Source organism: Guyanagaster necrorhizus (genome assembly GCF_019112545.1).
Source record: "Guyanagaster necrorhizus MCA 3950 unplaced genomic scaffold BT62scaffold_13, whole genome shotgun sequence".
NCBI classification, from domain to species: domain Eukaryota; kingdom Fungi; phylum Basidiomycota; class Agaricomycetes; order Agaricales; family Physalacriaceae; genus Guyanagaster; species Guyanagaster necrorhizus.
This window is the reverse complement of record NW_025064892.1, coordinates 183300-202945: the sequence shown is the minus strand read 5'-3', so window position 1 is coordinate 202945 and position 19646 is coordinate 183300. Positions and strand designations below refer to the sequence as shown.

The window sequence follows — 19646 nt, the reverse complement described above, 5'->3', positions numbered from 1 at the left end:
GGCCCTGCGATAGATGACAATGCAGGGTTAGAAATTCGGTAGCGCAAAGGACAGAAAGCATGGAGGCCTGTAATTTAAGATAATTCTGACAGACCTTAGACTTAGCAGCGGGATGTACACCACAAGTGCTAGATTTGTGTGCTAAGAACTCGCCTTGGCGCCTTGAAATAGAAAATAGTGTTGCTTTTATCAAATCCCGAACATCTGTAGCCCCATCAAAACTAGACATTGCTGGGTTCAAAGTAGACAGTCTGCCTTTCAAGCATTGGTGTAGTTGAGCTCCCTCAAACAGAATGATCCATCTAGAAGATCCAAAAGGTTATAGTACAATAATGGACTTACATGTACATCTCTTAACAAGGGTACATATTGTGTACAACATTCCGACAAGTACGGTAGTTAAATTTATTGCTGCTTAATAGCCTGTAGAGCGCACAGAGCGGCTAACGGGAAAACATGAGGTAAGGTCTACACGGGAAGAAAAGGTACGCACCACCAACGCCACTGCCATCCTTAGCCATGCCAATTTCCACTCGTTTTTCTACATCAACCCCAACAATGAATCGAATCGACTCGCGCATGATCCCCTCGAAATGAGGATAAAATTCAACCAAACTAAGAATATATCCTGAAGAAAACTGACAGACTGGTGGAAAGACAGCTAACGCACCTTCCATCCACACCAACTTTGAAGCGTTCGTCTGAGTCAGTATAAACCCCGTTTGTTTGGGCATCAGCAAATGTCGCTCGCTCGGTTTGTAAAAGGACAGCAGCAACGGCGACGCCACTCAGTAGAGCCGCACGTCGAGCGACTAGTGTGCAAACCCATTTCACAATCTAACACAACACTTTAAACATGACTTCAAGTACTAAGTAGAGGCCGTACCGCTGCATCTCGAAGGCAAACATCTGTCTCTTCGTAGCCCAATCGATTAATGATGACAGAGCGTATTGCCTGAAGCTTGGCCTTTGTCTTTTCGTCCAATTCGGAATCCTGAAAGTCGGAGAATTTGGGGATCGGGTTCTCGGTCGTGTGCTTTGAGTTTTCAAAAGCGGTCTCCACATCGCTCATTACGCTCGTGTCGATTCCCCATTGTTTGTTCAGCGACGCCGTCGACTTGCCACCAAACAAGATGGGTTTCGGCGCCGCGTCGATCAATGATAAAAGGACGTTACGCGTGATTTCTCCAAGATACATGCCCGAAATGAACTTTTCAAAGGCTTGGAAGCTGGGATTAATCGATTGTCGATCGAGAATATTGTCATAGGGAGTGGAAGGAAGGCGGCTCCGCGAATTGTTGAAAGCGCCCCATTCCGTGTTCACGACCATTACGCCGCCTTTGGCAACCGCAGGAGAGTTACCTAGCTTGGTGAGACTGCTGACCTTCTCAACATATGCACCATTGGTTCCCGTTCCAAAAATACTTCCAAGCATGCAGCCACCGGAAGTATATGAACGTGAGAGAAGAGCACCAACAGTCTTTAGAGTATTCAATTAAACGTACGACGTATTATAATAGTGAAAACTCACGTCATTTACTAGCGCGACACATTTGACGTGCATATGCTTTCGGTCAAATGCGTTTTGCAAGAGCTGCACGACATCTTTGCCGATGGCGTGTTTGGCCGAAAAGCCTTTGGTCCAGGTAAGAATCTTCCCAGAATTCAGCGCGGTTTGCTCAACGGGGAAGGAGAAGGTCAATCCAAGTGGAAGTACATCTGGGGAATCCGCGGATGATGAGACAGTGTCGTCGGAATGGCTGGTCAGAAAGGCGTCGACGGAATCAGCAAGATAGTCTGGTGATGGATGAGAGATGACTCGATTCGGTTGGCAGATAACGGACCAAATAACACCGAAGCTTCTCCAGTTTTCAGGGTGTCTGATACCTTGTATTTCTGCTGTCTGAGCGAAAATGTCTTGTCGCCGTTCAAAACGACTTCACAGACGCGTCTGTTCCAGCCTTCAGCTATCGCAACACATCACCAGCATAAATAAAAATACCGACAAATTTGTCCCTCCAAGGTCAAGAGCGAGAAAGGTCCTGCCGAGTTTGTTTTCAGATAAATGACGGGGCGAGCAAGGACGACGCTTACCCTGTTTCTGTTCCATCTGGGACGCCGGTGACAAAGGTAGGACTGATACATCAGTCAGGTATAGAATGCAATGGATTGACACGACGCACATCATCGCCATCGGTTGCCCATAATTTGAGAGACCAAGTCTGAATTCCTCGAGGAAAGTCTTAGCGAGACTTATTAGAGCACTGGGCTGGAGCTGAAACTGGTAGTGTATATCTTCCAGGACGGCTTGAGGGTCGCGAAAGAAATGGCAGGAGGTCGAGGCCATCGTTGGATATGGCAGAGGGAGATGGTGGTAAGTGAGGAAGAATGATAGGAGAACGGAATGGCGGTATTTACATGTCAAGTAAATGATGAAATGAAAAGGTCCCCGTTCTTTCTCGTCTTACTACCACCACCATCCAGCCAGTTTCCAGACTGCAAACGACCATCCCGCCAATGACGACTGTCACTGACTTGCGTTGCCACAGAACTCGTCGCCGTTCGATGTAGCAGACATGAACATTCGGACCGATCTGGCGCGTCTCGCGCAAGGAACCGGATAAACTGCCTCTGGTCAGCTGCTTTCGAGGAAGGAGGGCGCTAAGGGACGAAGGGACGTAAGGTGGTTCTATGCTATCCATATTCACCGTCCTTTTCCTCGGCCTCTGCGTCAAGGGCCTGGGGGTTTTGCACTATCGCTCCTACTTTTACGTCGGCCAATCCTACGATACACAGAATGGGTCGACAGTTGCGCACGGAGCCATGTACGTCGAGCACCTTGTCCCAGCCAGAGTCACACAGCCCTTCCCACTTGTCTTCATTCATGGTCGTGATATGACGGGAACCAACCTGCTCGAAACTATCGATGGTGAACCTAGTTGGGCGGATTACTTTCTGGGAGAAGGTTATCAAGTGAGTACGCTTCAGAAAGCTCCGTTAAAGTCAAGGCTACTTACCAAGTCATAGCTATACCTCGTAGATGCGCCTGCTAGAGGACGCTCCGCCTGGCAACAGAGCATAGACGGCCCCCAGTCCATACTTGATACCACCTATATCGAGAGTCGTTTCACGGCAACAGAACGCTATAATATCTGGCCGCAAGCGGCCCTTCATACACAGTGGCCTGGCACCGGCAGCGTTGGAGACCCCATTTTTGATAATTTCTATGCGGCCACAGTTCCGAGTCTCGTATCAGAACTCGAATCCTCTGAGAAGATTAAGGTCGCAGGGACTGCGCTTTTGGATCAGATTGGAGTATGCTCTTCATGGATCATAGTCTTCCGGATCGAAGCTGACAATGCACTAGCCTGCAATCATCATGGTGCACTCCCAAGCTGGCTCTTTTGGCTGGATACTGGCCGACGCTCGTCCATCTCTTGTCAAGGCCCTGATTGCATTGGAACCAATCGGTCCTCCCTTCATGAACGCCGTGTTTCCACCTTTAACTGCTGCCCGACCTTATGGTGTCACCGAAACACCCCTCCAGTACTTGCCACCAATCAATTCTTCGGACGAACTAGTACGAGATCTGGTCTATCACGATACATCTGTAAACGTTTTCTGTTATCACCAGGCCTCTCCAGCGAGGCAATTGGTGAACCTCATCGGCATACCCACCCTCATGGTCACGTCTGAGTCCGGCTATCACACTCTGTATGATAACTGCACTGCTCAATACCTCTTGCAAGCGGGCGTCGCTGTTGAGCATATCAATCTCCCTGGTGTGGGTATATATGGTAACGGACATATGATGTTCATGGAGAGAAACAGGAAGCAAATTGCTCGGGATGTTGTGCACAAGTGGTTGCTTAAAACAATTGGAAGCTAAATGGTGAAATTCAATTTGATAGCGGTATCACACCCATGCGACAATTTACTGTACGTTACATGAGGTTGAGATCACCGAACTTCTCCTTGTATCCTGGAAATGAATGCCTTCAGTACGCATGGAAAGCAGTAGGGTATTGAGCATCCGTACCTGGCACCGTCCATTTGCCCTTCTTGACCATAGTCTCCACAACTTCTTGCAAACGAGGGTGGGCTTCTCCAACGTCGCTGACCTGTTGAATATATAGCACTTGTGAGAAGATACAACTGCAGGTAGCACTTACAGTGAGCTGGTCGAATGGACGTGCCTCCTCGATGTTAGCAAGCGTAGCCTGTAATTCCTTCAGCTCAGCGTCAATCTTGGCCTCAGTTTCCTGGGCCTTTTCAACCTAAAGCCATAGTCAATCCCTGTTAAGCCGCTCCTGCAGAAGTGTCACCCACCGCCTTGGCTTCGAATGACTCAATAGCATTGATGTGCGTGCCAACATCGTACGTTACGGGGTTGAACGACTTCAGGATCTTCTCGGCTTCATCAACAACAGCCTGGTTCTTCAACACAGAGCGGTAGTAGGCAATATCGACCGTGGTGGGCTGGGATGCGTATTGGGTGTTGATGCGTTGTGCTTCGCTGTGTCTTTTCCGGAAAGCTTGGAGAGAAGCAATGGTCTCTGTCGCATTGTTAAACTGATTCTGACTGTGAACGCGCGAGCGACGAACCCTTTCCGAGACCTAAAGATGTGTAGACACGGGCAAAGTCCTGGGGAGAGCATGGTCAGCGCCGTATGGCTCGTCGTATTTTTTTCACGACCTACCACGGCTGCAGTGGCTGCTTTCGAGGCCATGGCCTAGATAGTTGGTGATATTAGGAAAATCAGGACAACAAGGTGACCACACTCACTTTTAAGGAATCAAGTAGAGGGAGTTCTATGAAGGATGGCCAACTCCTCCTTTGCCCGAAAGTTGCCGAATGACAGATTACATAATCGTAGTTCGGATTTTCATGAACGTCTGTTCCGCTCCGTTAAGTTTTGAACTCTATGCTATTCCTTTCGCACGACCTGATTGTAAGATATGTTTCACTGGACAACCTTAAACGGTGTAGTAATCACTTCGTATGTATGTATACATTTGTAAGATAAATTTCGAAAAGTATGGTCCAAGCCGTCCGATGCTATGCAGGTTAAAAGATGCGACGTATGAACTTGAAAGGTGTAATCTACAAAAATCGAGGAGTTTCAAAAGGAACAAGTGACAATAATGAAAGCAAGCCTATATGAATCCAGTTCACCAAAGAAAGTCTGGCTACTCCTCGGGAGAATCAATCAGGAGTTCAGCAGTGCAAAGTCCATCAGATATAAAAGCAAGACCACATTTCACCACCATAGAAAAATCATTAGCCATCTCCCATACCCCTCATATTAGCCTTCCGGCTCTTACTCTTCCTCTGGCGGATATTCACACCCGTTCTCGTCGCCACAGGTGGTATAAACCCAAGAGTCGGATTCATCCGTTTCGGCACCGGTGATGAGCTTTGGACGTGCACCGTCTCAGGAAGCTTGTCTGTCGATGTACCGATATCTGCACCATCATAATGGCTGTCAACCCCAGGCGAAGGTGGTGGGTTGTACGTTTGGGTGTTGGGGTCGCCATATACGATAGGCAGTGGCGCCTCGTATCCTACGATACCAAGCTGCCGGCAATAGTACTGGACAGCGGCGTGGAAAGCCGTTTTACGTGCACATCGGAGACCCCAGTCTTGCCATGTACTGTGAAGAAAGCTCAATAATATGGGTCTTGATATTGGCCCTTGAAACTTACCCGTTGTGACCGATACCAATAGTGATTTCCAGATACCGCTGGTACTCGATGTTTTGCAAGACGATTGAAGTACTCGGGTCATACCATCGGTGCTCTTCTGTCGATAACCATGCATTCAAGCATTCTTCTAGCTCATCAAGCGCCTCTAGAGGCGTACGCCAAGCCACTTGCATCGTAAGATTCTCAAACATTTTCTAGATTAAGGCTGTGAGTTATGGGCAGGTCATAGTATGAAGTTCACGTGCATCGCTCCGTCGTACATTCGTGCTGCGGCGGTAGGTATGTAAATTCAAAGCGCAAATGTGAGGCAAAGAGGCTTACATGAATTTCGAGAAGAGCTGACTGTTGAAGTAATATGTTTCTGTACCATCAACGCGGGTAAACACAGTCTAAGAACAGTACGTGAGCTTGATATTGATAGCAAATCGATTGTTAAGGTTATACATACAGCAAAAAGATTTATCTTCTTAACAACCAAAATTTCATCTGTCAATCTCATTAGAATGAATAATAGTCATCGACGTTCATACTGACCATCAATGAAACAGCGGTCTCCGGTGTCATAGGGACTGATGGATGAGCCGTTAATAGCTAACAACGAAGCAACACGAGTAAATTCACATACTGAGTAACGAAAAGGAACATGATCGCATCGAATGCATTGCTTGCCGAAGTCTTGAAGATGAAGCTTGCGGCAATACCAAGCGTATACACACTGGTCAGACTGTCACCAACGTTGACGCCAAAGACACTCAAACTTATGAAAAACAGGACCACCATGGCGAAAAACAATAGGATATGATCGAGGGTTTTCAGTGCAGCGCCGACATCCCGCATAGATCGGGCAAGGAACCGTCGCTCCTTGTAAACCTTCACCAAGGTCGACTTGATCTCTCCTCTTGAGATATCTCCGTTGTTATCCTTGTCGAATAGCCGGAACGCCTTCTCCGCTTGTTCGCGCGTGGAAAACGCAGGATAGAAATCCTCGGGCAACAAGTACGTCCTCGAGACATGATGCGGCCTAAACCGCGTATAAATACTCCGTGCAAGATGCTGTAGGCGGAAGATTGGAGCATATCAACAATGTCAATGACGTCTACTTACCTTGGCCTCATCCACGCTGCCGACTCCACCGGTAGATAGAAGACCTCCACTTGACGTGGAATCATCACCCTTGATATTCCGCGCATCATGCAAGACTGCGTTCTTCAGTGCCTTGGCGGCCTGCGCAATGGTTTCTCCAGCGTTCATATCTGCTCCATCAGTGCTGTGTCGCGGGCTTGGAGTACCTGTCACAGGAGGATACCGATGTAGACCGGAAGGCGTCATAGGACGTGAGTCCGCGGGAGAACCTATAGCACCCATCTCATGGACCCTTTCGAGGGATGGAGATTGAACCCGATTCACTACATCCGTGTTATTCCGGGACCTGCTGAACCAGGAAGAATGCTTTCGTTGCTTGCCCTTGCTACTCATCATAGTTCCTTTCCTGCTGGTTGTCCCGACGACGGTGCGATCACCATCTCCTTCGGTATCGCCATCGACTCCGTCATCATTGAGTGGTCCTCCCCAGCTGAAACGGTCTTTTTCACCAAGTTGACCAAACAATGGTGTACGGAAGCCAGTTCGGAAACCAGTGCGGGACGGTGGTTTGGGTTTATATTCCCGAAGCTTCTCTATGACTGGAAGAGCTTCTGTTATGGCATCGACACGATCCTTAAAAGCGGTGCGATGGAAGGCAAATGCGATGGCATGCGACAACATCTTCTGTGCGCATAAAACTACACCAAAGAAGAAGAGGAATTCGACAACTTGGTAAAGCTAGAGTAAACCCATTCAGTACTAGTAAAGCTACTATACAAACGAGCACACACCCTTTCGGTGTAATGAGCACGACTTTGTGTAGCATCCGCTGTGTCGTAGAGATTGAAGATGTGGTCAAAGATGATAACCCAGCTGGCCCAGCCACTGGCGACATAGAGTACAGGCTTGAAAGTGTTCTTGACGGAGCAGTAGAGCTCTATCCGGGATTTTATGCGCTCGGAGACGTGACCCCACGCTGCGATGACCATGAAGCGAAAGATGGTCGGAATGATATCGACAGCGAGCGCGAGATACCATGAAATGACGAGATTTGCAGCAGCCCAGAAGAGCCATGCTTGTACGTTTTGTTTTATGTAGAGACGGTGTTGAGAAGGATTGTTCTGATACCAGAAGTAGTGAATGAGAATGCCGGGGGTGACAATGACACCAGCCAGGAAGGTGGATCCAATGAGAGACGAAAAGAGAAGAGTAAAGACACTGTCGAAATTGAATGAAATCGTCAAATCCCCCAGAGGCAGACTCACCGCTTAAACGTCCAGCGCTTATCTTTCCGCCTGAGACCCATCTGCTCCTCCAACCTGGCTTCCTCATCAACAAGATCCTCCTCTCCACTCCAATCATAATTATCGTCGTCATAATCGTCGTCGGTGAGGGTTGGCGCAAGCGATATAGGACGGGGCACATCGCTCTGCTTGTACATGGTCGTTGGAGCCTGGACATGCTCTGGGTAATGCACCGAGGGCTTTTCCTTCGGATGTCTTGGGGCGGATTCGATGTCCTCTGCCATATTTACCTGGGAGCGATAAGCAGGACTTGGTGGGTACGAGTAGACGTCGTTGGAGACGAAGAGGGTCGACTCGAGATTGGAGGTGCTCGCCTGAGGCTTGTATGGAGGCGAGGCAGCAGTAAGATCGTCCTGGGAAGAGAAGCGATTGGACATGGCCTCTCAAACCGTGATGGCGTGGGCTAAACAAGTGCCTTCATCGTTAAATTTCTTTCCACTCACCCCTTGTCTACATTTTCAAATTTTCCTTCCCACCCCCCCTCCCCCCCATTTGACGTTAAATAAAGTTCCAGGCAAACACTGCACCATTTTTCTACTGCAATACTTTCCTTGCCTTGCTATGTGACCGTACAGTACACCTCTAATGCCAGCTAGTTGTAGAAATCGCCGTTGTTATGGAAGGTGCGGTTGCTTGGGGAATATGCACTAAAGCGGTAGTCAAGTCGTCATCCCTGTTCCAGATCAGATCGAACTATGACGATCTTCTTGTTTAGCCAGTGGAGCTGCAGCACGCGAACTGCGGCTGGCACCGACTATTGTCATGCAATTACCCTCTATCCTGTTTCATTTTTCCCAATACACCCAGGAGCCTGAAGAAAGTGCAAGGTGTAGCAGGTGGTCCGAGCAACGGAGCAGCTTGCCAGGGTCAATATGTCCTCCGAAAAGGTTGCATTGATGATCCAAGTAACCATAGGACCCTTATCTGAAAACACTCAACCAACAGTAGGTGTATGGTTGATCTAGAAAAAAGACATCAACACATGATTACTTACCTGTATGGCCTAAAGAAGTGCAAGCCCTGGACGTTGACCTGCGGAAAACAGCAAGACAATATCAGCATTGATATACAACCAAAGAGCATAGCTGATACCATTATCAGTTCTTGCGGCCCGTACGTGTTATTTACTCGTATTGATCCCTCGGCAACCCGGCAAATAGAATAAATCAGTATCACAATAAGTACAGTTCTAGCAGAAAAATAAGGAGCATATGCAGCCATTATCCATTCCTACTCACGTACGCGTTCTGGTCCTAGTTCTAGTACACGTCCTCGCCCCCTTACCCGGCACAGCATCTTCCTCTTCCTCCTTAACCCCAGCAAGCGGTGGATTCTCCTTCTCCTGGCTATTCACCTTCTTCCTCCCCTTTCGCGCAGACTTCGTCTCCCCGACAACCTCCACATCAGAGGTGGAACTTGAAACAATCGATGACGGCTTCTTCCCCCTCGTCGCCGGCTTATCCTCGACTACCGGTGTCATCTTACGTCCCCTCGTCGATCGTTTCAGCGGTACAACAGCCCCTTCATCTTCTGTAGCCTCTTCAACAATCTTCTTGGGGCGTCCCCGACCTTTCTTTGGAGCAATCTCGGTATGCTCAACTTCCTCTTCCTCTTCGTCATGAGACGCCTCTACCTCAGCAGCCGCTTTTTTTGCTTGGCCTCTCGTCTTCTTAGGAACCTCGTCTTCTGATTCCTCCGTTTTCGTCCTGGTACGCGTTCGAGTAGGTTTCACCTTCTCTTTCTCGTCGTCCGGCTCCGTATTTGTCCTTGTTCGGGTACGCGAACGTGTCGGCTTTGCTTCAACTGTCGGGGTAGCCGTTCTCCTCCCCCTAATAGTCTTCTTGGGCGGTGCAACCTTTTCAATGTCAGCGTCAGCCTCGGGGCTAGCGGTACGCGCCTTTTTGCCGCGCGTGATTCTCTTGGGTGCAGGCTCGTCTAGTTCCTGTTCCTGTTCCCGTTCTCGTTCCCGTTCCTGTTCTGTCTCTGCGTCCGATGGCGGTGGTGGACTTGGTGCTTTCGTACATTCGTCCGTTAACTCCAGCTGCTCGTCGTGGACCTCGCAGACATCCGAAACAACATCCCTGTCGGTCGTTGGCTCCTCTTCCATCGGCTCATCATATCTGGCATCGACGGTCATAGGTTCCTTCACAGGGAAGACAGCGGGAACGTCAATAGACTCTACATCCTCCATAGGCTGTTCCTGTTCTTGATCCTCAGTGCTTCGATTGAAGGGCCAAGTGATCTTCAACGGCGACTTCGCTTCGATGATGGGAGCACATTTGAGAGTCTTTAGAGCAAGAGGAGTGGACAAAGTCCTCTTTAGCGGATACGCGGCTCGGATTGGGGTGTTGAAGGTGTCCTTAATGGGAGAACCAACTCTGACTGTGGTCTTCGACGGTGACCTGGGAATGGCCTTTATCGGTGATGAAGGAACAAGCGAGGAAAGCTCAGGATAGACCCGCGGAGTCACGACCACCTTGGTCGGTGAAGTTGCTCTCGGCCAGAGACTTTTGGCAGGAGAAGCCACACTAGGGGTTACTAACACCGATTTGGGAGGCGAAGCGACGAGTGGTATCGTCGATAATTTGGCGGGAGACACGGCTCGCACCGGCGTCTTTGCTGTCGTTAAATCATCCGCGTCAGCGTCAATCGCCTCGACGGTTCGATCCCTGAGATAGCGCAAATCTACCTTTCTTTCTTCTACTTCTGCCTTCGCTGCCTTACGCATCTTCATGTCTTCGACAGCATGCCGCATCTTTTCAAGAAGTACCCTAGAATCCTCCTCCACTTCTTCCATCACTCCGGATAGAGTAGACGGATGGCGGTTTTTAGTAGGAGAGGCAAAGGGGTTATTCCTAGACGCGTTTTTGGGGGGTGACAAACCAGGAACGCGTCCAGCGAAGAAAAGATCAGGCGCTAAAAGGGCAGAGCGACGACGTTCTGAGATTGCCTATGCCGCAGAATATCAATTATAGAACAAAGTAGTGAGATGATATACACACCTTCTTCTCCTCTGCAGTCAAAACAACCTTGCGCTTGGGAGTCGTCCAGGCCGGCTCTCTCTTGATCGTGCTGGTCTGTGGTGTGACAGGAACTGCAACTGGGGTAGCGAAGTTTAGCGATTGTGTGGGGAGCTGCCGCCTCTGAGGTGGACCACCCCCAAGCGACGGACGTGAGGCAAAAGAGAAACGGGCAGTCGGAGGGAATTTAGGTGTAGTAGACATGATGGGCTCGTCTTCTTCGCTCATCTCCCCTTCCATCGGTTCTGCTTCGGAGGACGGTACGTTCCCCATAGGCTCACTCTGTGCCACCACCTCCTCGTCGCTTTCTGATTGATCACCGCCTTCGCAGACACTTATTTCGCTCTCGCTGTCACTGGCAGCAACCAGCCTACCCGCGACCTCGAGTTCCTCCATTTCATCTTCGGCCTGCTTCGCGTTCTTCATCAAGACTCTTTTGTGCAAGCTTGGTGGCCCTTTGGAAGGCGACGAGGGTCGAGGGATGTCCTCAAGCAGCACGCACTCTCCTCCGCCCAAATCCTTGACGAGACCTTTCGGCGGCTCCGGCGAATCTATCACTGCCCTTGCCACCATCGACATCCTAATTGCTCTTGGCTTGAGTGGGCTCTCTATCAGCACCCTCCTCATTTCCTTTGGTGGGTATGAAAACATGAATCGCTTCCCCGCGAGTTTAAATTCTGTGTGGTTCGGCAAAGGTATCGTGCTCGGTGGGTATACTTTGCAGCCATCCACCTCAATTCCAGTGGGTCCTGAGACAACGAGGAAAGCCTTGAGGTCATGAAAGGTAATGTGGGCATGAGACGCGCTGATCGATGGGTAGAATAGTCGGACGGTGCAGTTGGGATCAGAACCGAAAGTTACCGGGGAGGTTTCAATTCCGAAAGCTGTGATAGGGCTGCCATTTGATGCATTGAGTAGCGAAACCGTTCCGTAGCGGCCAGCGTCCTCCATCGCGTTTGTTGACGTTGAAGTCAAGGGTAACAGTTGAAGTTGAAGTCGGACACGTGATCGTACCTCAAACATGAAACCAAACAATCGGATCTCGGTCCGAAAATCTAGGACTTAATAAGTGAGTAGAATATGTCCTCCGTCTACAGAACAAATGATGCTGTATTGAGATATTAGGGCAATGGCCTTTTAGCGGATTTGTCACCTATGCCACTCGCAACACTAGCGTACGTGTTGCTAATTTTGGCCCAGTCCAAGACCGACCAGAACTCTTTCATCCATTCCTCTTTTCCCCACACGCCATACCCGGCGCTCATCCAAGCATGTTCGTGAACCGATACACAGAAAAGCGGGTACAGCACGTCTCCGAGATTATTAACATCATCTTTTCCGGGGTCGAACCGATCTGAGAAACCCTCTGAGTTGGCGGATTGCCGAGTGGAGGGATCCGTGATGGCTAATGTCCTGGCACTGGTATGATATCCACGTTCACCAGGTTGCCAAGGCTTCTTGTATGGAGGCTTGAATGTCGAAACCGGAGTGAACACCTCAGGCTGCTCGCTTGGCGTGGGCTTGTACATTTCTTCTAGCTCCTCTTGTGAAGGTTCTGCTCCTTCTTCGGTCAATTCGACCTCCTTCTTCAATCTGTCCCATTCTTCGTCCACTTCCTTCACATACTCGTCATAGAATGGTTCGCCTGATACGAGTCCGTCGCGCCTCAAGTCCAGATCTTTGAGATCGTCCATAGGAGCTTTGTATTGGCGAGACCGGACCAGAAGTGTACCCGCGCCAAACGTAGGGATAATTGCCATTCTTCCTGCGCTGTCCGTGACGAGCCAGACATACCCCGAGGAAAACATCCCCAGTGTTGCCGCAGAAAAAGTGGATTTCAGCTGGGCTATGCTGCCATACTGTTCTTTTATATTTGTACGCAAGGTTGAAGACATCTCATCCTGATGTGTCAAACCCTTTGTCGGTGGAGGCTTCTATACATACAGTGAATTTAAATCAGGATGAATTAAAGAATGAACGTACAAGATGGTCAAGGAAGAAGTGATTGTTAACAGCCAGACTCGCGAGATTGGATATCAGTATGTCAAATGGGTCCTCAAGAGACGTCGTTAGGGTAGTCACCACGGACATTCCCTCATATTGTGAGCCTGTACACTGCCAGTTAGCTGAATGATCATCACTCACACGAATGTAATACTCACCTCGAGTCTCCTCATTCAACTGCCTCAATAGCCCATCCTGATAGTCGACAGCAACGACCTTGAGCGCCACTGGAGGTAGGAACTCTCCTAAGCCGGCCTCGATAGGATACCTAAGTGGAACGCGCGTGTGGGCATTCCGTGCGGTGAGGCAGGCGTATTGTAATCTTCTGGGGCGACTACAAGATGACCTTAACGCGTTAACACACAGCCGTAATGTGCTCATAGTGGACGAGCGGCTGCCCTAAAGGAAAAGAAACAACGACGAGGTCACCGTGAAGGCACTGAACGGCAGTGAACCGAATTTTTTTGGTAACCTTTCCGTTCCGAGATGCGCATGTTTGGCAATGACCTCTTGATCACATCTCGACTTGCTAATTCCACGTCGCGCATTTCTAGTCAATACCATCATGGTCCCCAAAGCCAGTCCTGCGCCTCCCAAGGCTTCTTCAAATGTCGTTCTTTCACTTTGGAAATCATACAACGAGCAGACCTCTGACAGACTCCGCTTCATCGATGCCTTCCTCTTCTTCCTGATGCTCACTGGCATTGCGCAGTTCATATACTGCGTCCTCGTCACCAACTTTCCTTTCAATGCATTTCTAGCTGGGTTTGTGTCATTTGCATTCCATTGTATCGTGCTTTCTCATCTACAGCGACAGGTTCTCAAGCACTGTGGGACAATTTGTGCTGGCTGCTTCGCTGCGCTCCCAAGTCAACCCTGAGAATAAAGACGAATTCAAAAACGTATCTCCCGAACGGTGCGCTACTACCTTTCGTGCTGCCACTCGCTGTTCATGGTTACTCTCAGGGCATTCGCGGATTTTGCCTTGGGTTCTATAGTGTTGCATTTCTTTGTTTTCAACTTCCTGGGATGAAGTTGCGCGCATAAAATGGATAAGCTTCATGTCTGAATGCAAATCAACTATGATTCAGATCGGCCGTCTGGACCTTCTTGGGTCGTGAGCACTTCCGTAGCCCGATTGAACCTATGCCGATGCTATAAGGATACTGGCATGCGAGTGAGGGTGCACCCCAATTCTTATACTCCCTTTGATGAGAGGACAGAGTATAGATAATATAAATATAGTCTGATGCCGTGTGTTACAAGAGACATACAACTGCGAGTAACTGAGATGGGAACAAGTCAGTTGGGATTGAGCTTCGTCGCGTGTAGTGAAAGACGTACAAGGTACAACAGTAACAAGATGCGAACATGTATGAGGCCGAATGATATCAGCGTGTCCTCTCAAAGGACGAAGATCGCTAAGGTATGCCATGAGTCTCTTGCTCACGAAAGAAACAAAAATAACACTCGTACTCCAAACATGACAACCGCAAAATCGAAGGTGTACTCGCCTACACCACATCGATGTGTCAGCGAAACGGTATAGGTAGTGGCCCGGTGGCTCATTACGCACCCATTTCAAGATATGAACGCAACAGCTCTGTGAAAGGGTTCAGCATGTAATAAGTAGTGCATAAATTGGCATGCAGCATACGTCGTATGTCTTTGTTGGGAACTTGTCCTAAAGCAGGCCTTGAAAGGTTCAATTCTATGAGAAATATGAGTTGAATGAGGAGCAAACATACGTCAGGCCTGTTGTGCGTTTCACTCCTGCTAAAAAGGCACTGATGATGATGGCGTCGATCCCAAGGTGAACTGGGTATACATTAGCTGAATGAGATTGTCTGTACAGATTCTTCATACCCAATTTTCCTAGCATTTTTGATACTTCACGGAGTAATATCTGCTTTACTGGGGAAAGGGCGATAGACAAGCCAGCGACCACGTTGTTCAAACCCTTACTGGAACTTCGGACCGGCATCCGAGTCATATCATATTTGTCTGTAGTTGCCAATGGCCTTTATTTTGGTGACCCCTGTGGCAACGCATTGTGTCCTGGCCAAAGCCAGCCATTATACTCTGTCGTCATGTCTTCAAGGCCGCCTTCACCGCCATTGGGTAAAAAGTATCTTACCAACTCTTTGGAACGTCTTCAAGTGGTACGCGACGAGATGTCGGACTGGTCAAGCGCGTTTACGCTTTTAGGTGCATCTTTTCTTGATTGCTCAATATGAGTACTTACTCGATTGCACGGCATCAGACACCATGGAAACGTATTTCGACTCCCATGTCGATCTCCTTCAACGCAAGCTACAGAAACACGGCGATAGGCTCAAGCTCAAGGCGGAAGTGACATTTAAAATGCGCGACATTTCGGGCGACATGTTGGCAGAGAATTTTGAACGCGAGTTCAAGAACTTCAAGCTCAAGGTGCGCCACCCTATTTTCCGTTGCCAGTACGTGTGGAGCTTGACACAGGACCCCAGATATCAACCCGCATGGCATCGTTGTCGAACTCATGGCAGTCGGCAAAAGTCGTTCGGACTCGTGAAAAAGTATCATTCTTCTTCGGTGTCATGTCGCTGCTATTTTCGGCCCTTATGTTTGGTCTTGCTCCCCAGTGCGTGGTTTTGTGGCGTACACGTATCCCTATCTTATCTTATTCATAGATGGGTGCACATTGCGTACACCCTCCAATGCTGTTATCTTCTACCCTGGCGCGCCTACACGTACAAGAAACGCGCGTGGCACTACTTCCTTTTCGACTTTTGCTATTACGCCACCATTCTTAACCTCATCTTTATATGGTTCTTTCCCTCGAATCCTGCCCTTTTTGTGGCATGCTATTGTATCTCTCAAGGTACACTCGGAAGTGCCGTCGTTACATGGAGAAATAGTCTCGTGTTCCATGACCAGGACAAGGTAACATCACTCTTCATCCACATCTATGCTCCTTTTACATTTACCGTTATACGGTGTGTCTCATTTTAGCAATATGCTTGATCCTACCCACCAACGAAATGATGTAGACATTATTACCCCAACGCGGAAGAACGTTTCCCAGCTCTTGCTGAATTGCCGCATCTTGATCGGATGAAGGCCATTCTGTTCAGTGGTGGACTTTGTGCGTGACATCGTCCATGCTCCATTGTCGCTGCTCACGTTCAGTGCAGATGTCATCTGGCAACTTTTATACTGGAAGGTAAATGGCTCCCAAACCTTCTTGGATAGCATCCTAATAACGGATACAAGTTTGTTTTGGTAGATCGCAGAGACAAGATTGAATCCGGCCAGCGAACAACGTCGTTCTCCTTCCTGTTGAACGAGAAACGCGGTGTTATTGGTCGTGCCTTATCTTCAATTCCCCAAGGATACCGCGAAGCGGTGTTTATGGGTGGGCAGCTCGGTAGGTCACTTTCATGTGATACCTTTGTAAATTGCATATTGATGATCTACTAGTCTACACCGTTCTGACAGAAGTACCCGCCGTATTTCTCCTTTACGATAGCTCGTTCTGGAGTGGCATATACCTTATCCTCATTTTTTCAGTCAGCGTATGGAATGGTGGCGGATTTTACATTGAGGTTTTCGGGCGGAAGTAAGGTCCTGTTGCCCTTGCAGTCTGTCCATGCACTGATGACCTTCCATATTCTATAGATTCGAGCGGGAGCTTGAAGCCCTACGGAAGGAATTGGCAGAGACGACAGCTAGATCTGGTCGATCGAGTCCAACCAGTGTATGCCGTGCGTCAAGTGAGGATGATGACGCCTCATCTTCATCCGACACTACACCCGTGCTCTCATCGAATGCATCCTTACCCCCCGACGAGTCTACCCTCAGTGGTGATTCAATACTACTGTCGTCACCTCAATCGAAGAAATCCCAATGATAAAGGGTTTCCATGCACTTGTCTGCATTTTTACGACATTTATGACATGTTATTTCATACATATGATACATCCATCTGGGCTGCTTCTGGTCCTTTTACATACCTGCATAATTGTATATATACTAAACTTCGATTTTGGAATGGATGCAGGGACTAGACCTGTTATACACGCAAATTAGAGCTGGAGCGTAAACGAATACATTTAAAGATTTGCCATCACGACGTTTTGCCTGCAGAGTACTTGTGGACGCACTCAAAGAACCATTGAACGTCCTTGGGATCAACACCAGGTGTAATGCCATGTCCAAGGTTCGCAATCCACCCTTTGGGACCTCCGAAAGCTTCACACATCCGCTTCACGTACGCCTCGATGGCGTCTTTACCGCCGTACAACAAATCGGGGTCCATATTACCCTGCAAAGCAACCTTGCCTCCTGTTAGGCGTCTTGCTTCTGCGGGGTCGATGCACCAGTCAAGTCCTATAACATCGTAGCCTCCGTGCTCGGCCGTATGAGCGATGGCATGATTTGCGCTTTTAGCAAAGAGAGTCAACGGGGTGTTCCCATAACCATCGGCATTTAATCGTTGGCGAACATTCTTGGAAATATGCTGGAGGACAGGGAATGCGAATGTGTGGAAGTCGTAAGGTGATAGCTCTCCGACATTGGTGTCGAACACTTGCACAAGCTGAAATAATGTTCAGTAGCTGACACGAAAGGATTCAAATGTGGAGTCGCACCTGGGCTCCGGCGTGGACTTGACCAACAAGGAAGTCAACGCAAACGTCAGCGATCCTTTGTAGCAGTGCCTTCGATTCCTCTGGGTACCTGAAGAGCCACGACTTTGCTTTCGTATATGATTTCGATCCTCCTCCTTCAATCATGTACGCGAACAACGTCCATGGACCGCCGCAGAATCCAATGAGAGGCACCTCGCCATCGAGTTCCTTCCTCGTTAACGTGATGGCATCGAATACATACTTGAGCATCTTGTTCACATCCACCACCTTGTTCAGCTTTTCGACGTCCTGCGGGACAGACAATGGATGCGTGAAGTGAGGGCCTGGTTGCATGAGCACTTCCATACCCATCGCTTGAGGCACGACAAGGATATCACTGAATATAATCGCAGCATCCAAGAGAGGAGTATAGTGGCGAATGGGCTGGAGGGTTACTTGACATGCGAGCTCGGGGGTCTGGCAAATCTCGAAGAATCCATGCGATTCACGAATTTTTAGAAATTCTAACAAGGATCCGTGTCACAGTCTGGGCAAGCGGATTCACGGATGAAATAAACCTGGAAGGTGGCGCCCTGCTTGTCGCATAATCCATACTGGGGCTCGTTCGGTTTGTTCGCCTTGAAAATGGGTTAGGACTGATGTTGAGCAAGATTTCAAGGCATCCTACCGCGAGCTGCACGCAGTAAAAGGTCATTTTTCAAGGAAGGAAACTGTAGAGGCGCCATAGATGAACTGCTGCAAAGCTGTGACGTGGAAAGAGCAGAAGGGACACCTGGGTAATTTGTGAGAGCTGATTTGGGGGTTTATCTTATCTCGATGGAGATCATTCATCTTATCTTATCTCGCGCATTTCTCACCTTTTAACCACCACTACTGCATGCCGTAAATCTGTGCTGCGTACTTTCTTCATGCCAATAGCTAATCCTGCTCAACTAGTTGATGCGTAAGCCTTGTCAATACGCCATTTTCCAAGAAACTGACAGCCTCTAGTTTCAAAAAATCCGGCGAATTTGATCGGCTGAGACGTGAGCTCCTTAGTGAGTTCCAGCAAGGTGTGAGTGTCTAGCTTCACTGTAATAATTACTGATTATTCATCCCTATTTCCACTGTAGAATGGTGTCGACATCAATGAATTCAAATCCAAGATAGAATCCTACATCAAGAACCGCTTGGTGTCCGATGAGAAACTCAAGTACCTGCCCCAGGAGACCGTACAACGCGAGCTAATGCTTGAAGTTGACAGGCAAGTTTTCGACCGTCCTGTTACCGCGACCAGGTACCGATTCTTCTATCAGATATCCTACTGTCGAGCGGGCAGCCACGGATATGGCCGTTTTTTCAGACCCCACTTTCCTATCCAATATTCAGACAATAGCTAACCGGCTACTCCTCGAAGACAGAGGACTGAAGCCTGTTGAATCCCCCATGCATCCAGATAGCATCGCCGCTAGCTCGATTCGGCCCACCCCAATTGGGACACCTTCAGCCCATGATCGCGTCGAGTATGGTCATTTTTTGCCCGAACTCTCTTCTGCTAGATATCCAGAACGACGAGCTTCTCCCGTATCAGCTACGTTTGAAGGCCGCCCTTCGACGGTCCCGTCTTCTAACCGCAAGGCTGGGGACAAGGTGGTAGTAGAAGACGGGAAGGTGAATGCTATTGCCACCCCGCTTCCGGAGAATGAGGTTTCCATGCCTACAACTGGAGGTGAAAATAAGGTCTTGAATGGCGCTGGAGGATCGGACACGGCTTAGAACCGACAAGTCCCGCGCTTTACATACACGTACCCTTTTCGGACTCGTGAATACGATCTGCAGTCTTTCTTTTGTGCACCCATGACCGGATGAGATGTTAATGAATCTTGACTGTTAAGTTTTGCCTTGGCTGTGACTTTAGC

General features: G+C 48.8%; 12 protein-coding genes across 12 annotated transcripts; 4 read left to right on the top strand and 8 right to left on the bottom strand.

Moving 5' to 3' along the window:
* Positions 1-94: 94 nt before the first annotated feature.
* On the bottom strand, positions 95-2776 carry BT62DRAFT_949825 (uncharacterized protein). Its single transcript, XM_043188119.1, has 9 exons — positions 2184-2776; positions 2095-2136; positions 2007-2042; positions 1845-1951; positions 1532-1797; positions 887-1480; positions 671-837; positions 494-615; positions 95-443 (listed from the first exon to the last, which is right to left on the bottom strand). Exons 1-9 carry the CDS (start codon positions 2345-2347, stop codon positions 406-408), a joined length of 1536 nt encoding a protein of 511 aa, XP_043039418.1. The 5' UTR covers positions 2348-2776; the 3' UTR covers positions 95-405.
* Positions 2467-4078, top strand: BT62DRAFT_932260 (alpha/beta-hydrolase). Its single transcript, XM_043186325.1, has 3 exons — positions 2467-2973; positions 3028-3315; positions 3368-4078. Exons 1-3 carry the CDS (start codon positions 2692-2694, stop codon positions 3887-3889), a joined length of 1092 nt encoding a protein of 363 aa, XP_043039417.1. The 5' UTR covers positions 2467-2691; the 3' UTR covers positions 3890-4078.
* On the bottom strand, positions 3789-4733 carry BT62DRAFT_932259 (ATP synthase d subunit; the record flags this gene model as incomplete). The annotated part of the gene is made up of 6 exons (XM_043186324.1): positions 3789-3982; positions 4040-4121; positions 4173-4277; positions 4330-4556; positions 4606-4645; positions 4701-4733. 6 exons carry the CDS (start codon positions 4728-4730, stop codon positions 3945-3947), a joined length of 522 nt encoding a protein of 173 aa, XP_043039416.1. The 3' UTR covers positions 3789-3944.
* A 421-nt stretch (positions 4734-5154) lies between these two features.
* On the bottom strand, positions 5155-8565 carry BT62DRAFT_142295 (uncharacterized protein). The gene is made up of 10 exons (XM_043179830.1): positions 8055-8565; positions 7581-8007; positions 6811-7527; positions 6332-6759; positions 6241-6275; positions 6155-6192; positions 6028-6095; positions 5952-5973; positions 5707-5900; positions 5155-5654 (listed from the first exon to the last, which is right to left on the bottom strand). Exons 1-10 carry the CDS (start codon positions 8468-8470, stop codon positions 5282-5284), a joined length of 2718 nt encoding a protein of 905 aa, XP_043039415.1. The 5' UTR covers positions 8471-8565; the 3' UTR covers positions 5155-5281.
* A 1-nt stretch (position 8566) lies between these two features.
* Positions 8567-10457, bottom strand: BT62DRAFT_142395 (uncharacterized protein). The gene is made up of 4 exons (XM_043179831.1): positions 9332-10457; positions 9186-9282; positions 9094-9125; positions 8567-9041 (listed from the first exon to the last, which is right to left on the bottom strand). Exons 1-4 carry the CDS (start codon positions 10282-10284, stop codon positions 9014-9016), a joined length of 1110 nt encoding a protein of 369 aa, XP_043039414.1. The 5' UTR covers positions 10285-10457; the 3' UTR covers positions 8567-9013.
* BT62DRAFT_142446 (uncharacterized protein) lies at positions 10458-12129 on the bottom strand. Its single transcript, XM_043179833.1, has 4 exons — positions 11975-12129; positions 11096-11918; positions 10783-11043; positions 10458-10712 (listed from the first exon to the last, which is right to left on the bottom strand). The coding sequence occupies exons 1-4, from the start codon at positions 12022-12024 to the stop codon at positions 10632-10634; spliced, it is 1215 nt and encodes a 404-aa protein (XP_043039413.1). The 5' UTR covers positions 12025-12129; the 3' UTR covers positions 10458-10631.
* Positions 12130-13590, bottom strand: BT62DRAFT_142445 (uncharacterized protein). The gene is made up of 3 exons (XM_043179832.1): positions 13276-13590; positions 13097-13221; positions 12130-13047 (listed from the first exon to the last, which is right to left on the bottom strand). The coding sequence occupies exons 1-3, from the start codon at positions 13496-13498 to the stop codon at positions 12235-12237; spliced, it is 1161 nt and encodes a 386-aa protein (XP_043039412.1). The 5' UTR covers positions 13499-13590; the 3' UTR covers positions 12130-12234.
* Positions 13591-13625: 35 nt separating this feature from the next.
* On the top strand, positions 13626-14364 carry BT62DRAFT_949812 (defender against cell death 1). Its single transcript, XM_043188118.1, has 3 exons — positions 13626-13882; positions 13935-14033; positions 14084-14364. The coding sequence occupies exons 1-3, from the start codon at positions 13683-13685 to the stop codon at positions 14148-14150; spliced, it is 366 nt and encodes a 121-aa protein (XP_043039411.1). The 5' UTR covers positions 13626-13682; the 3' UTR covers positions 14151-14364.
* On the bottom strand, positions 14275-15014 carry BT62DRAFT_932255 (DUF1748-domain-containing protein). Its single transcript, XM_043186323.1, has 7 exons — positions 14984-15014; positions 14866-14935; positions 14775-14812; positions 14694-14720; positions 14594-14631; positions 14462-14538; positions 14275-14403 (listed from the first exon to the last, which is right to left on the bottom strand). The coding sequence occupies exons 1-6, from the start codon at positions 14997-14999 to the stop codon at positions 14509-14511; spliced, it is 219 nt and encodes a 72-aa protein (XP_043039410.1). The 5' UTR covers positions 15000-15014; the 3' UTR covers positions 14275-14403; positions 14462-14508.
* Positions 15015-15154: 140 nt separating this feature from the next.
* Positions 15155-17352, top strand: BT62DRAFT_1076326 (uncharacterized protein). The gene is made up of 9 exons (XM_043179207.1): positions 15155-15325; positions 15381-15550; positions 15607-15740; positions 15790-16095; positions 16150-16244; positions 16294-16322; positions 16373-16526; positions 16580-16718; positions 16778-17352. The coding sequence occupies exons 1-9, from the start codon at positions 15208-15210 to the stop codon at positions 17007-17009; spliced, it is 1377 nt and encodes a 458-aa protein (XP_043039409.1). The 5' UTR covers positions 15155-15207; the 3' UTR covers positions 17010-17352.
* Positions 17058-18520, bottom strand: BT62DRAFT_1076325 (uroporphyrinogen decarboxylase). Its single transcript, XM_043179206.1, has 4 exons — positions 18416-18520; positions 18306-18365; positions 17749-18251; positions 17058-17696 (listed from the first exon to the last, which is right to left on the bottom strand). Exons 1-4 carry the CDS (start codon positions 18471-18473, stop codon positions 17226-17228), a joined length of 1092 nt encoding a protein of 363 aa, XP_043039408.1. The 5' UTR covers positions 18474-18520; the 3' UTR covers positions 17058-17225.
* Positions 18521-18595: 75 nt separating this feature from the next.
* On the top strand, positions 18596-19600 carry BT62DRAFT_932251 (uncharacterized protein). The gene is made up of 5 exons (XM_043186322.1): positions 18596-18691; positions 18739-18802; positions 18861-18991; positions 19044-19255; positions 19295-19600. Exons 1-5 carry the CDS (start codon positions 18657-18659, stop codon positions 19501-19503), a joined length of 651 nt encoding a protein of 216 aa, XP_043039407.1. The 5' UTR covers positions 18596-18656; the 3' UTR covers positions 19504-19600.
* The last annotated feature ends 46 nt before the right edge of the window (positions 19601-19646 follow it).